General features: G+C 44.7%; 1 protein-coding gene and 1 long non-coding RNA gene across 8 annotated transcripts in view; one reads left to right on the top strand and one right to left on the bottom strand.

The window, feature by feature from the left end:
• Window positions 1–5,113, bottom strand: part of LOC142750216 (uncharacterized) — a 212,875-nt gene extending 207,762 nt beyond the window's left edge. For 2 of the 6 annotated variants that reach the window (XR_012882586.1, XR_012882587.1), the window contains exon 1: window positions 4,906–5,113. This is a non-coding gene — a long non-coding RNA (uncharacterized LOC142750216). The remainder of the gene's footprint in view (window positions 1–4,905) is intronic. The other 4 variants (XR_012882582.1, XR_012882585.1, XR_012882583.1 and 1 more) reach the window with 4 other exon arrangements.
• A 33-nt stretch (window positions 5,114–5,146) lies between these two features.
• Window positions 5,147–15,470, top strand: STX10 (syntaxin 10). Of its 2 annotated transcripts, XM_075859131.1 has the most exons (8): window positions 5,155–5,696; window positions 5,999–6,168; window positions 6,284–6,378; window positions 7,456–7,518; window positions 7,609–7,716; window positions 9,182–9,288; window positions 13,556–13,650; window positions 14,220–15,470. In XM_075859131.1, the coding sequence occupies exons 1-8, from the start codon at window positions 5,662–5,664 to the stop codon at window positions 14,300–14,302; spliced, it is 756 nt and encodes a 251-aa protein (XP_075715246.1). In that variant the 5' UTR covers window positions 5,155–5,661; the 3' UTR covers window positions 14,303–15,470. The 2 variants fall into 2 exon arrangements, with proteins under 2 accessions (XP_075715245.1, XP_075715246.1); XM_075859130.1 differs by having other exon boundaries at window positions 5,147–5,696; window positions 7,456–7,716.
• Window positions 15,471–16,290: the final 820 nt, after the last annotated feature.

The following is a 16,290-nucleotide window of genomic DNA, read 5'->3' as shown; positions in this document are numbered from 1 at the left end:
CCCTCCTGAAGTGCCTTTCTGCCAGGGGCACACTAGCATGTGGCACAATTCGGCGAAATCAAAAGGGTCTCCCCAAGTCCTTTATAGATCAGACACTGCGCCGTGGGGAAAGCAGGGCTGTTTGCTCCGAAAATTTGATGCTTGTCAAATATAAAGACAAGCGTGATGTCTTTGTTTTGACCACACTGCATGCTGATCGATCCACCCCAGTTCCAGTCAGAGGAACCACAGAGCAGACCACCAAGCCTGTGTGCATCCAGGACTATAACCAATTCATGGGAGGGGTGGATCTTTCGGACCAGGTACTGCAGCCCTACAGTGCCCTAAGAAAATCTAAGGTGTGGTATAAAAAATTGGCGGTATACCTCACCCAAGTGGCACTCTATAACGCCTTTGTTCTCTACAGAACATCCAGCAATACGGAGTCTTTCCTGGGATTCCAAGAAAAAATTAAAAAAATGATTTTTGAAGACCAGGAAGCAGAGGGCAGCAGTGAAGGTAGCAGCACTTCTGGGATCTCCAGAATAATACATGGCCAGCATTTCCCGGGAATACTTCCCCCCACAGAAAAAAAACAAAAACCCCAGAAAAGGTGTCGAGTTTGTTCAAGCAGAGGGATTAGGAAAGATACCACTCACTACTGTATGACCTGTCCCTCTAAACCAGGCCTCTGCATCGGAGAATGCTTCCGTTTTTATCACACCTCTGTTGATATTTGTTAAATCTAATTTTTACTACTCCAATGACATCACATCCATTCCATTTATTTCTTAAATACCCCCCTGGCATTTATTTTCCAAATTAATTTGATATCTCAATAATACCACACCCGCCTACCCCACCCCCAAAAAAAATACAAATTCCCATTATACCCCTAGATGAATACTGTGCTTTGAAGGGTGCAATTTTATTACATGAGGCATTTCTTGAATTTACTTTATGTTCTGGAGCCTCTGCAAACATAAGGTGTTGCTTAAAAATCATCCACGTAAAAAGTAGGCCCTAGAAAGTGTAGTTTACAAAATGGGGTCACTTCCTGGGGGTTTCCACTGTACTTGTACCTCAGTAGCTCTGCAAACGCGACATGGCACCCGAAAACCATTCCAGACAAATCTGAGCTTCAAATAGCGCTACTTCTCTTCTGAGCCCTGCCGTGGGTCCAAACAGCCGTTTATTACCACATATGAGGTATTCCCGTAATCGGGAGAAGTTGCTTTACAAATTTTGGGTTTCTTTTTCTCCTTTATTCCTAGTAAAAATTAAACATTTCTACGTTTTCTCAGAAAAAAAAGTCGATTTTCATATTCATGGCCGAATTCCACTAATTTCTGCAAAAAACCTGTGGGGTCAAAATGCTAACTATACCACTAGGAAAATTCCTTGAGGGGTGTGGTTTCCAAAATGGGGTCACTTTTGGGGTGTTTCCACAGTTTTGGTCCCTCCAGGACGTTGCAAACGCGACATATCACCGAAAAACAATCCAGCAAAATCTGGACTCCAAAATCCAAATGGCGCTGTTCCTTTTCTGAGCCCTGCCGTGGGTCCAAACAGCTGTTTATTACCACATATGAGGTATTCCCGTAATCGGGAGAAGTTGCTTTACAAACGTTGGGGTTCTTTTTCTCCTTTATTCCTAGTAAAAATTAAAAATTTCTACGTTTTCTCAGAAAAAAGGTCGATTTTCATATTCATGGCCAAATTCCACTAAATTCTGCAAAAAACCTGTGGGGTCAAAATGCTAACTATACCACTAGGAAAATTCCTTGAGGGGTGTAGTTTCCAAAATGGGGTAACTTTTGGGGTGTTTCCACTGTTTTGGTCCCTCCAGGATGTTGCAAACGCGACATGTCACCGAAAAACAATCCAGCCAAATCTGGACTCCAAAATCCAAATGGCGCTGTTCCTCTTCTGAGCCCTGCCGTGGGTCCAAACAGCTGTTTATTACCACATATGAGGTATTCCCGTAATCGGGAGAAGTTGCTTTACAAACGTTGGGGTTCTTTTTCTCCTTTATTCCTAGTAAAAATTAAAAATTTCTACGTTTTCTCAGAAAAAAGGTCGATTTTCATATTCATGGCCAAATTCCACTAAATTCTGCAAAAAACCTGTGGGGTCAAAATGCTAACTATACCACTAGGAAAATTCCTTGAGGGGTGTAGTTTCCAAAATGGGGTAACTTTTGGGGTGTTTCCACTGTTTTGGTCCCTCCAGGATGTTGCAAACGCGACATGTCACCGAAAAACAATCCAGCCAAATCTGGACTCCAAAATCCAAATGGCGCTGTTCCTCTTCTGAGCCCTGCCGTGGGTCCAAACAGCTGTTTATTACCACATATGAGGTATTCCCGTAATCGGGAGAAGTTGCTTTACAAACGTTGGGGTTCTTTTTCTCCTTTATTCCTAGTAAAAATTAAAAATTTCTACGTTTTCTCAGAAAAAAGGTCGATTTTCATATTCATGGCCAAATTCCACTAAATTCTGCAAAAAACCTGTGAGGTCAAAATGCTAACTATACCACTAGGAAAATTCCTTGAGGGGTGTAGTTTCCAAAATGGGGTAACTTTTGGGGTGTTTCCACTGTTTTGGTCCCTCCAGGATGTTGCAAACGCGACATGTCACCGAAAAACAATCCAGCAAAATCTGGACTCCAAAATCCAAATGGCGCTGTTCCTCTTCTGAGCTCTGCCGTGGGTCCAAACAGCCGTTTATTACCACATATGGAGTATTGCCGTAATCGGGAGAAAGTGCTTTATAAACTCTGGGGTTCTTTTTCTCCTTTATTCCTTGGAAAATTTAAAAAATTCAATGTTTTTTCAGAAAAAAGGTGGATTTTCAATTTTACCGACTTTTTCCAATAAATTTAGCAAAAAACCTGTGGGGTTAAAATGCTAACTACACCCCTCGATAAATTCCCTGAGGGGTGTAGTTTCCAAAATGGGCTCACTTTTGGAGGCTTTCCACTGTTTTGGCACCACAAGACCTCTTCAAACCTGACATGGTGCCTAAAATATATTCTAAAAAAAGGAGGCCCCAAAATCCTCTAGGTGCTCCTTTGCTTCTGAGGTCCGTGTTTCAGTCCAAGAGGATACTAGGCCCACATGTTGGATATTTCTAAAAACTGTAGAATCAGGGTAATAAATATTGAGTGGCAATTCGTGGCTAAAACCTTCTGTGGTACAATTTTTTTTTATTACAAATGAATTTTGGCAAAAAAAAAATGAAATTAGCAAATTTCACATCTATTTTGCTTTAATTCCTGTGTAACGCATAAAGGGTTAAGAAAATATTTGAATGCTGTTTTGAATACTTTGAGGGGTGGATTTTTTAAAATGGGGTGATTTATCGGGACTTTCTAATATATAAGGCCCTCAAAGCCACTTCAGAACTGAACTGGTCCCTGTAAAAATAGCCTTTTGAAATTTTCTTGAAAATGTGAAAAATCGCAGCTAAAGTTCTAAGCCTTTTAACGTCCTAGAAAAATAAAAGGACGTTCAAAAAACAATGCAAACATAAAGCAGACATATGGGGGATGTTAACTAGTAACTATTTTGTGTGTTATTACTATCTGTCTTACAAGCAGATACATTACAATTTAGAAAAATGCTAAATTTCACAAAATTTCTCTAAATTATTGTGTTTTTCACAAATAAATACTGAATTTATCGACAATTTTTTTTCACTAACATCAAGTACAATATGTCACGAGAAAACAATATCGGAATCGCTTGGCTAGGTGAAAGCATTCCGGAGTTATTACCACATAAAGTGACACGTCAGATTTGAAAAAATCGGCTGTGTCCTGAAGGCCAAAACAGGCTGTGTCCTTAAGGGGTTAAAATTGGGTGATTTATGGGGGTTTGTATTGTATCGGCCCCTCAAAGCCACTTCACCACTGAACTGGTCCCTGAAAAAAATAGCCTTTTTTTCCCCGTTTTTTGTCTGCTAAAAAAATAAGCATCATGCCCTATCTTGGAGCGATTTTTGATTCTGAACCTCCAATGAAATCAATGAGACGGAAAAAAAAACATGCCGTTCATTTGGAGCGGTTTTTGACCAAAAACCACCCTTTGTTTTTCCATTTGCTAAATAAAAAAAAAAGTAATATCCGATTCTAAAATCCTGAAGCAAATTTTGAGGCAGATTGTTTCCGCTTGACAAAAAATGCAGCGTGCACATACCCTAAGGGCGCGTTCACATCTGCGTTCAGTATTTCCGTCATAGTAGCAGAGCAATGAAAATCTCGGATACACAGGTTTCGTTGCACGACAAACAACACCGGTAATTTCAACCGAAACTGCGACGGAAGCCCCTAATGGAGCTTGCAACGCAGATGTGAATGAGGCCTTAGATGGACCCAAACGACACACGACGAACCTATTGGCATACAACATGGTAGGGCCTGTTCACATCAGCGTTGCCCTTCCGTTGAGGGGCTCCTTCAGAGGTTTCAGTCAGGTGAACCCCTCAACGGAAAGGCAAACGGAAACCTTAGCTTCCGTTTCCCTCACCATTGATTTCAATGGTGAGGGAAACATTGTTAATGGTTTCCGTTGGTCACCGTTGTGACAGGGTTCCGTTGTTTTGACGGAATCAATAGCGCAGATTCCCTAAAAAAAAATAGCGCTGTTTTTCCTGTCAAAACAAACACTTTAGCGGAACCCATTATAGACAGATCCTTATAATGGTCTGTCCGGGTTTCTGTCGTTTTGAATGCAAAAACATGAGGGTGCAGCCAAAGGAGGCACAAAATAGGTTTCCACAATCTTCGCTAATATCTGTGTGACAAGAACAGTAATAGCCCCAACTGTTTCTTGACACTATTAAAACAAGAACAAAAATGTACTCTGACGGTTATCTACGGTCGCCCTGTAGTAGAGATATCTATTAGGATTATTTCATAAATTACCTAAATGGCGCCATGACGCGGAACAGTAATTTTCCGCAAAAGGAACAAATTTCACCTCACAACCTCCCTCCCGCTTCAGTCATACACTACTAACTGCGTCACTCGACAGTTCCCGTCACAGCGAGGTGGGTGGAGCCATCGTATAGCGGGCGGCCGCACTCGAGTGAGAGGTATGTGTGGCCTGAGCCTAGGGGGCGGGACAGATGGCTGTGCGCTCTGCCGTGTTGACTGAAACTACACTTCCCATGATCCTCCGCGGGCAGAGCCGGAAACACGTGGAAACGAGTCTGTGGGTGGGAAGAAGGAAGGTTGACAAGTGAAAGGAGAGAGCCGCTGACCAGATTGAAGAAGGGAGGGGGCTGGGGAACCCCCAAAGCAGTGTCATCACTACCTGTATATCCATATAGTTATATTTAATGGGCTGGGGGGCTGCTATAGGCAGTGGGGGCAGGTTACCGTTTACATGTCTCAGGGGCTCTTTATGATATGCTCTGTGTTGCCATTTAAATAGCTGCTGTAAAAGTTGCAAAGTGGCAGTTTTTACATTATAAGTCAAATTTTTAGTCTATCCCTTTAAATCTATATTACTGGGGGACGTAAGGCCAGGAGACGTCAGCGTTAATTCTGTGTATAGACGTTTGTATATTGCGCGTTTACAGGTAGGGTTCTGATATTTAATGGTTGGTTATGGACCGTGTCTAGATACGTAAAGTTATAGTATTAAGTGAAACGAGTGCTGAGAAGCGATCGCCCACCATGTCCCTGGAGGATCCGTTCTCTGTTGTTCGAGGGTGAGTATCTGCTGTGATTTTTTTTTTTTTTTTTTTTTAATTTCGGGTGAACTAAAGCTCGGTACTGAGAAAACCACACAAATCAATGGATCGTGCCTAGTGAGGGGGCGGAGCATGACACCGGTTTAAATAAAATCCCTGTGATGTGCTCCACCCCCTCAGGCCCCGCATACTTGCTTTACTTTGTGTTTTAATGTCTTAATAATTGCATGTTACCATTCACTGACAGCAAGCAGAGATTTGGAGAAAAAAAAATCTCATGTTCTTTTGTTCTCCCCTCCGCCGTCATTTGAATTGATCAGGGAGGTGCAGAAGGCCCTCAACACCAGCCGAGGTCTATACCAGCGCTGGTGCGAACTCCTGCAGGAAAGTCAGGTGACCAGCGCTGAAGAATTTGAATGGACAACCAATGAACTACGGAATTCTCTGCGCAGCATTGAATGGGACCTGGAAGACTTGGAAGAGACGATCAGTATCCTAACATGGTGGAGTTGTTGTCATAGTGCTCGTACCCTTGACCCCTTTGCTCCCTATTTCCCAGCATTCCCCAGATCCCTATTCTGTCGTTTCCTTCACTCGTTTCTTAGACATTGTTGAATCAAACCAGAAGAAGTTTAAGATATCGGAAGCCGAACTGAATGAAAGGAGGGACTTTGTGGAGAAGACGCGGAGTTCCATAAAGGTGACATCCAAGCGTTGTATATTCCCTTATTCCTTTATTCCAGAGAAGAAAACTATTACAGGGAAATTCCTTTAATCCAACATCTGATAGTCCAGAATATCTGGCCAGAGCTCATTTTGAATCTCAATAGATCAATCTATCACCATCCAGTAATCCAGAACATGTGTTCGCTCTTATTATATCCAATTTAAAGGAGTAGTCTGCTTCTATTGGGCAGCTTCCCATACAGTTGAAGGGGCCTCTATATTGCCCCTGTCTTCCCTAAAATAAAAGATCCCCAGTAAATATGAATCCTTGAGTCGTTCACTGTGAGCGGCGGAGCATGACACAGATTTTTTTATTGCTGTCCTTTTAATTCCTGTGTCAAGCTCCGCCCACTCTGTTTTATCCGGATTGTTCCTTTAACGTCCTAATGACCTGTGTGGGGTAGAGCCTTCTCCATGTTCCGCGGGTGTCGTCTGTATATTACAGCTGACACCTCGCTTTAACGGCTGGGATCAGCGATTACTCCGATACCGGCCGTTCAGCCACTGAGATGCTGTGGTGAATGGCGACTGTGGAATCTTTGGCGTTGGGATGATGAAGGGGACCCTCGCTCTCTTTCTATCAGCCAATGCGATCGCTGGGTGGTCATGGCAGCTGGGGGCATTGTGGAGTGCCCCCAGGTCTGCCATCTCGGCCCTCTTAGTAAGCAAAAAGCTATATAAATTTGGTATCGCCGTGACATCATGTTTTTATTGCGCGGTGAACGCCACAAAAACAAAATCCAAAAAACAATGGAGAAATTGCTGGTGTTTTTCTATTCCACCCCAAGTGAATAGGACTGAACTGCAATCCCAGGCACAGCCACTACGGCGCTATGCCTGGTAAGCCAGGAAGAGGCCACGCCCCTTCAGTCCACTGACTGGCGAGGGTATCGGGAGTCGGACCCCCAGCGATCTGATATTAATGACCCAGTTCACATGTACATGTTCCCATTGGGTATAACTAATGTATAGTTTGGCTGAGTTACTGTCATGGACGCTTCAGGGCCGCTGTCTCTCTGTTCCTATGCGAGTAACATGTTTTTATTTTCAGGAAATGAGGGATCACATCTCTAGTCCCAGAGCTCAGGCCTTCGTGGAGCGAAAGAATCGAGAGGTAACGGGATGTCCCTATGATGTTGTCCCTTCCGCCCCATCAGTCATGTTCTATGTTTTGCACTCTTATCTCCGGTCTCTCCGCTTTCAGGCGTTGGGCGTCTCTCACCCCCTGACCACTGATCGCTTCTCTCGCTTGGACAATGAGATCATCACGGGAAACTCGCGCTACATCGAGGATCAGCAAGCACAGCAGCAGGTCTACCCTCCATTATTATTTATAGGGAGCCAGAACATTATATAACGCTAGAGTTTATAGGCTCCAGTAGGGAATAGTTTAAAGGGACAGTGTCCCCAATACAGGTAAGGGGTAAATTTATATGAAGTCCTATTGCATATGCGGCAAGCCATTTTTCAATGCCCTGATCTGCCGGTTAGTGGCCATTGTTAGGACGTGTTCACAAGGTATATTTTGTAGGTATATTCTGCGTAAAAAACGCGCGCCTTTTCTTACAGTTTTTTTTTGTTTTTTTTTTAAATACTGCACCTTTGCGCACCACGATGTAATAACACATCCTGGTGCAGGGCTGATGCATGGAGCGGGCTCCATATGCTGCGGGTGCCAGCAATCCTGCTGTCCCTGGCCATTTAACCCCTCAAATGCTTTGGTCAATCGCAACCGCAGCATCTGAGGTGTTAAAAAAAGGGGGCAGCCCCCCTCCGACAGCTCACCCCCCCCCCCCTCCCCCCTGCAATGCAATTGCAGGGTGCAGAGTTATGGCTCTTGGAAGGCGGGGAGTGGAAAATGAAAAAACAAAAAATGTCTCAGTCCTGAAAGAGTTAAAATGTACTGTCCTAAAAAAATATGCACCGTGTCGTGCGCACGTTTACGCGTACAAAAAACGATCAAACTAGCTAGCAAGCAAGCTTTTTTTAGCAGCGTTTTAAAGCTTCTCATTGACTACGATCGTAAAGTGCTGATCTTTTTGGCACGAAAAATGCGGCAACTGTGTGTTTGTTTGGGGCGGAAAACATGCCAAATTCCGCATCAAGTATGCACAAAGTGAACATGGCCTAAGTTTAACATTTGTAAGACACCTGTAAGGCTGGGTTCACATATACCAGTTGTTCTTAGCCTGAGCCAGACACAACTGATGATGTTCTGTGCACCAGGCCGGCGTCCATAGCCGGATGTAACATTCCTCTGTACGGTGAAGGTAGACATCCGGTGTTAAAAAGATGGAACTGGTGCCAGGAACGTTCCCATAGAAAAGCATAGGGTCGGTCCTGGCACTAGTCGTCGTCCCATTTCCCCCCCCCCCCCAGCATTTTTGTACCCCATCGGTACCCCAAACTTTGCCGGATAAATGGTAAGGAGGCCTAAGACATCTATCGAACCACGCCGGTCCAGATCAGAGGGGTCTTTAATGAGAATAGAATCTACTTGAAAATCAGATCAACAGACCGTTCTCTGCTTAGGTTTCTTTAGTACAGAGTATTTTCCCCCTTTCATATGCACAAAAATCTTATCTGACTTTGTTCTCCACTAGGGGGCGATCTGTATGATGGTCTTATTTAGGTCAATTGGAGCCATTTACATCTGTATGCAGATCGCCCTCTAATGGTGGTAACAGGGAGCTGTGACTTATCACGTATACTAGGAATTTTTTTTATATACTATATATCATTCGATACACCTTTACCTGTTTATATTACCTCTTCAGCTGATTATGAATGAGCAGGATGCGGAGCTGGAGATGGTATCAGGCAGTATCCGGGTACTGAAGAACATGTCGGGGAGGATTGGAGATGAATTGGAGGAGCAGGCTGTGTGAGTCACTAACATACTGTGTGTGTGTGTGTGTGTGTGTATATGTATATATATTTATATATTTTGCTATTTACCCTGATCCAGCCATATCATTGAAACCACTGACAGGTGAAGTGAATTGATGATCTGGTTGCAATGGCGCCTGACAAGGAGGGGGGATATACTAGTCCTTCTCGATGAATTAGAAGATCATCAGAAAGTTTGTTTATTTCAGTAATTCAATTCAAAAAGTGTCTCTCCTAAATTCTATAGATTCATTACACGCAGAGTGATCGATTTCCAGCATTTTTTTCTTTTAATGTTGGTGATTATGGGAACAGTTAATGAAAACCCCAAATTGAGTGTCTCAGAAAATTTGAATATTATATAAGCCCAATGTAAAAAATGATTTTTAATACCGAAATGTTGTTCTACTGAAAAGTATGTCCAGTATCTGCCCTCAATACTTGGTCGGGGCTCCGACTCTGCATGAATTACTGCATCAATGCGGCGTGGCATGGAGGCGATCAGCCTGTGGCACTGCTGAGGTGTTATCAATGCGGCGTGGCATGGAGGCGATCAGCCTGTGGCGCTGCTGAGGTATTATCAATGCGGTGTGGTATGGGGGTGATCAGCCTGTGGCACTGCTGAGGTGTTATTGATGCGGCGTGGCATGGAGGCGATCAGCCTGTGGCACTGCTGAGGTGTTATTGATGCGGCGTGGCATGGAGGCGATCAGCCTGTGGCACTGCTGAGGTGTTATTGATGCGGCGTGGCATGGAGGTGATCAGCCTATGGCACTGCTGAGGTGTTATGGAAGCCCAGGTTGCTTTGATAGCGGCCTTCAGATCTTCTGCATTGTTGGCTCTGGTATCTCTCCTCTTCCTCTTGACAATACCCTATAGATTCTCCATGGGGTTTAGGTCAGGCGAGTTTGCTGGCCAATCATGCGCAGTGATACTGTGGTTATTACACCAGGTATTGGTACTTTTGGCAGTGCGGGCAGGTGCCAAGTCCTGCTGGAAAATGACATCAACATCTCCATAAAGCTTGTCAGCAGAGGGAAGCATGAAGTGCTGGGAAATGTCCTGCTAGACGCTGCGCTGACTCTGGACTGGATATAACACAGTGGACCAACACTGCTGCTCAGTGTCCACAGTCCTGTTCTCAGATGAAAGTAAATTGTGCATCTCATTTGGAAATCTCGGTCCCGGAGTCTGGAGGAAGAGTGGAGAGGCATCAATCCAAGTGTCCTGTGGTCCAGTGTGAAGTTTCCACAGTCAGTGATGGTTTTGGGGCCGTGTCATTACTGGTGTTGGTCCACTGTGTTATATCAAGTCCAGAGTCAGCGCAGCGTCTAGCAGGACATTCTCCAGCACTTCATGCTTCCCTCTGCTGACAAGCTTTATGGAGATGCTGATTTCATGTTCCAGCAGGACTTGGCACCTGCCCGCACTGCCAAATACCTGGTGTAATAACCACAGCATCATAGTTACAAAGTTACATAGTTAGTACGGTTGAAAAAAGACACATTTCCATCAAGTTCAACCAAGGGACGGGAAACATTTCTACACATAGGAGAGGATATTTTTTTGTTCTAGGAAATTATCTAACCCTTTTTTAAATCTCCTGTCCCTGCTGTGACGGCTCCTGCGGTGACTATTCCATAGATTCACAGTTCTCACAGTAAAGAAGACTTGTCGCCTCTGCAGGTTGAACCTTTTTTTCTCCAGACAGAGGGAGCGCCCCCTTGTTTTTTGAGGGGGTTTTACATGGAACAGGATTTCACCATATTTTTTATATGTGCCATTCATATATTTATATAAATTAATCATGTCCCCCCTTAGTCGTCTTTTTTTCAAGGCTAAATAGGTTTAATTCTATTAATCTTTCCTCATAACTGAGATTCTCCATGCCCCTTATTATCACTGCGCTTGATTGGCCAGCAAACCCGCCTGACCTAAACCCCATAAAGAATCTATAGGGTATTATCAAGAGGAAGATGAGAGACACCAGAGCCAACAATGCAGACGAGCCGAAGGCCGATATCAAAGCAACCTGGGCTTCCATAACACCTCAGCAGTGCCACAGGCTGATCGCCTCCATGCCACGCCGCATCAATAACACCTCCGCAGTGCCACAGGCTGATCGCCTCCATGCCACGCCGCATCAATAACACCTCCGCAGTGCCACAGGCTGATCGCCTCCATGCCACGCCGTATCAATAACACCTCCACAGTGCCACAGGCTGATCGCCTCCATGCCACGCCGCATTGATAACCCCTCAGCTTTGCCACAGGCTGATCGCCTCCATGCCACGCCGCATTTATAACACCTCAGCAGTGCCACAGGCTGATCCCCTCCATGCCACGCCGCATTGATAACACCTCAGCAGTGCCACAGGCTGATCGCCTCCATGCCACGCCTCATTGATAACACCTCAGCAGTGCCACCGGCTGATCGCCTCCATGCCACGCCTCATTGATAACACCTCAGCAGTGCCACAGGCTGATCGCCTCCATGCCACGCCACATTGATAACACCTCAGCAGTGCCACAGGCTGATCGCCTCCATGCCACGCCACATTGATAACACCTCAGCAGTGCCACAGGCTGATCGCCTTCATGCCACGCCGCATTGATAACACCTCAGCAGTGCCACCGGCTGATCGCCTCCATGCCATGCCACATTGATAACACCTCGGCAGTGCCACAGGCTGATCACCTCCATGCCACGCTGCATTGATAACACCTCAGCAGTGCCACAGGCTGATCACCTCCATGCCACGCCGCATTGATGCAGTAATTCATGCAGAGTCGGAGCCCCGACCAAGTATTGAGGGCAGATACTGGACATACTTTTCAGTAGGACAACATTTCGGTATTAAAAATCATTTTTGACATTGGGCTTATATAATAATCAAATTTTCTGAGACACTAACTATTGGGTTTTCAGTAAATGTTCCCATAATCATCAACACTAGAAGATAAAAATGCTGGAATAGATCATTCTGTGTGTAATGAATCTATAGAATTTAGGAGAGACACTTTTGAATTGAATTACTGAAATAAATGAACTTTTTGATGATCTTCTAATTCAGGGAGAAGGTCTAGTATTAGGCAGCAAGTGAAGTCCGGTCTGTAAGTTGATGTGTTGGAAGAGGTAAAATGGACAAGTGTAAGGATCTGAGAGATTGTGACAAGGATCAAATTCTGATGTCTAGACGACTGGGTCAGAGCATCTCCAGAACGGCCGGTCTTGTGGGGTGATCCCGATATAAAGTGGTTACTACCTACTAAAAATGGTCCAAGGAAAGACAACCATTGCCAGGGTCATGGGTGCTCAAGGCTTGTTGGCGTGTGTGGGGAGAGAAGTTTAGCCCGCCTGGACCGATCCCACAGAAGAGATTCTATAACACAAATTGCTGAAGAAGTTACTGCCGTCTTAGAAACATCCAGTGTAGCTGCAGACCGGTCAGAGTACCCATGCTGGCCCCTGTCCATGATTCTCTGGGCAATGTTCTGTTGGGTAATCTTGGGTCCTGGCATTCATGTGAATGTCACACGTACCACCGACCTAAACATTGCTGCAGACAAGTACCCCCTTCGTGGCAGCATTATTTCCTAATGGCAGTGCCCTCTTTCAGCAGGATAATGCCCCCGCCACACTGTAATCATTGTGCAGGAATGGTTTAGAATAATAACAAATAGTTCAAAGGGATGACTTGTCTCCAAATTCCCCTGATCTCAATCCGATCGATCATCTGTGGGGGGTGCTGGAAAAACAAGTCTGATCCATGGAGGCCTCACCTCGCGATGTACAGGACTATAAGGATCTGATGCCAACGTCCTGGTCCCAGATACCACAGGAACCTTCAGAGGTCTTGTGGAGTCCAGGCCTCTACGAGTCAGAGTTGTTTTGGTGGCACATTAGGCAGGTAGTTTTAAAGGGGTCCACGCACGGACAACTGATGACCTACCCACAGGATAGGTCACCAGTATTTGATCGGTAGGGGTCTGCCACCTGGACCCCGCACCGATCAGCTGCTCCCAGCTCTGACTACTGCATACCCTTCATAACATCCGGCAGCCAGGGCATCTGTTCGGTGTGCGGTCCAGGTGTCGGACCCCCCACCGATCATATACTGATGACCTATCCAGTGGATAGGTAATCAGTTGTCTGTATGTGGACAACCCCCTTTAATGTTGTGGCTGATAGATAGATTATCTATCTCTCTCTATCTCTAACACCATTGTACTTGCATCTGACATGTGACCTGTCTATTCAGGATGCTTGATGAGTTTTCCTATGAGATGGACAATACTCAAAGTCGCATGGACACAGTCCTCAAGAGAATGGCCAAAGTGTCGCATATGACCAGCGGTAAGAATTTAGAAGTGGGGTGGACGGCTGCTTTTTTTTGTTTAGCCAAATAGGACTTTAACCGCTGCCGCAACCATTTATACACTATTTATATATGCAAATAAAAGCTGAATTATAAAATAAAAAATGCCATATTCTACCCCCATAATTATGTTTTATGAAAGTAGACACCTTACATATTGTAAAAATGCCACCTAGCACTTTACACTCATGGGCGCCTTCATGCAATTTTGCTTCCACCATAATCATAAGCAAATGGTTTAGTGTCCTTCCATTGTCAATCACTTATAGATATTGAGGTCCCCACTCTCAAGGGATGGTTGGGTTTATACACCTCTCAATAGTTTAGACTCCCATAGTGAAAGCATTGACCGGCAGTGTCAGTGCTTGACACATAATGGGGTCACCAGGGTCTTGGGCCTCATTAGATACCACCTTTACCTGTAGATGGAGGGAGGAGCGAGTGGAGCAATGGCAGTGACTTTTTGAATTCTGCATTGTAAAATCTCATTGTTGATGTGGGGCATCACCCTTCTGGACTGGAATAACGGCAGGCATCTCTTTCACAGACCGCCGGCAGTGGTGTGCTATCGGCGCCTTGGTGGTTGTTCTCTTTATTGTACTGATACTGCTGCTCACTTTGCCATCTTGAAAGGACCCCAGGACTAGAGATCTGAGCAGCACCCGGTGCTGTATATGTGGAGACTACGAGTTACAAATGGGGAGGAATACGCGTTTCACCCTCCAGAAGCTAAAGACAGATTGCGCCTCTGTGTAAGATGCCAAAGAACTGCCACTCACCTGCTGATTTATATTTTGCTGAATACAATTTTTTTAAATCCATTTTTGAAAAATTATTTTGTGTGTTTGGTAAAGTTTGTGATCGAGTTGTTTAAAAAAAATCAAAAAAAATCTGGGTGATGGTTATTGACACCTGCAGGTGTGGTCATACAGCTTCCCCAGGGTCCTGAAAACAACAGGGCAAAAATATTGATTTAAATCATGCTCTTTAGGACTCTGGGAAAGCTGGGTGACCAAATCTGTATGTGCTATACTGGTGGTCATTTTGGCTGTTTCCTAAGATTCCCATATACAGGTAAGAGCAGTAGATCGGACATACTGGTGATAAAAGGAGATGTGCACGATTATAGAAACATGGCTGCTTAATTTATAAACAAAAGCAAAAATAAACCGCCACATTTGTCCACAGGATGTGTGTGGTATTGCAGTTGAGCCTCATTCACTTCAATGGAGTCGAGCTGCAATACCAGACACAACCCATAGACAGGTGTGGCGCTGTTTCTGGAAGAAAGAAGCCGTGTTTTGTTTTTAAAATTGCACACATAGTAAATGCTCCTATACCTGCCCATATAAGAAACTGTTGTTTTTTTTATTGCATTTATAAAGGTGTTACCTGGAAGTACACATCTCTCTATTGGTTTGTTATTACTTTATTAGAACGTACCTACATTGATGAAGACAAAAACCTCAGCTTATGCACCTCGGTGTGTAAAATCAAGCTTTATCTAGAATGAAAGATTAAGTGATCTTGACTGTATATTTGGCCCATTCACTTGCAGGCTGAACACTTCATTCATATCAGTGTGGGGCAGTATGACACTTGAATTACCGCAGTCCTTTACTTTCTCCCTGTTGAGATCGTGAGATTGCAAAAGTAACCTGAATATATGACCCAAACAGGGAACGATTAACTGTGTTTCTGTAGCAGGAACTTCTTAAAGTGATACGGTCTGCCTAAACCAGGCCGGGACTGCTGTGATCACAGGACTTTAATAAAGGGTTTTTCCAGGGATACAAAATTTTTGTACTAATACTCTGTCGAAATGAAATAAACTTCCTAATATACATTCTGTCACAAATCGGAACACATTTGTTCATCTTCCCCCTACCTCTGGCCGGAAGTTCTGCTTTTCATTCTTGTGTTTTTTTTTTTTTTTGCTTCGACACGCACTCATGTACGAGCGTTATTATGCAGACAGACCTCACGGAGTATCGACACAGGTCTGTAATTGAAGCACAAGCAGAGGTTAAATGGCACGGGCATTGAGGAGGCTGTGGCCCAATCGGATGCCTCAAACCTGGGACTTCTGACGTACACCCGGGTTTAAGGCATCCTATTGGTCCACAGCCTCCTCAATGCCTGCGCCGTTCATTTTCTGCTTATGCTTCAATGCCCACCCCATCTTCTTCATGTTACTTCACATAAGGGCTTATTCAGACGAACGGGATATACGTCCGTGCAACGCGCGTCGCACGGACCTATATTAGTCTATGGGGCAGTGCAGACGGTCAGTGATTTTTGCGCAGCGTGAGTCCGCTGCGAAAAACTCACGACATGTCCGTTCTTTGAGCGTATTTCACGCATCACGCACCCATTGAAGTCAATGGGTGCGTGAAAATCACGCGCAGCACACAGAAGCACTTCCATGTGACGCGCGTGATTCACGCAACAGCTGTCAAACTATGAATGAAAACATGTTTACAAACATCCAAACGGAGTGTCATAATGATGGCGGCTGCGCGAAAATCACGCAGTCGCGCATCATACGGGGCTGACACACGGAGCTGTTTTTTGCGTGCGCAAAACACACACGCTCGTGTGAATTTGGCCTTACTCAG

Source organism: Rhinoderma darwinii, chromosome 3 (assembly GCF_050947455.1).
Source record: "Rhinoderma darwinii isolate aRhiDar2 chromosome 3, aRhiDar2.hap1, whole genome shotgun sequence".
Lineage (NCBI taxonomy): Eukaryota > Metazoa > Chordata > Amphibia > Anura > Rhinodermatidae > Rhinoderma > Rhinoderma darwinii.
The sequence above is the reverse complement of the archived record's forward strand: the minus strand, read 5'-3'. Positions and strand labels throughout refer to the sequence as shown.

Coding starts and splice junctions, on each gene's coding strand:
- STX10 (XM_075859130.1), top strand. CDS start 5,662: ATGTCCCTGGAGGATCCGTTCTCTGTTGTTCGAGG. Junction 6,379..7,455: donor AGACGCGGAGTTCCATAAAG/GTGACATCCAAG, acceptor TTTTATTTTCAG/GAAATGAGGGATCACATCTC. Junction 13,651..14,219: donor AGTGTCGCATATGACCAGCG/GTAAGAATTTAG, acceptor TCTCTTTCACAG/ACCGCCGGCAGTGGTGTGCT.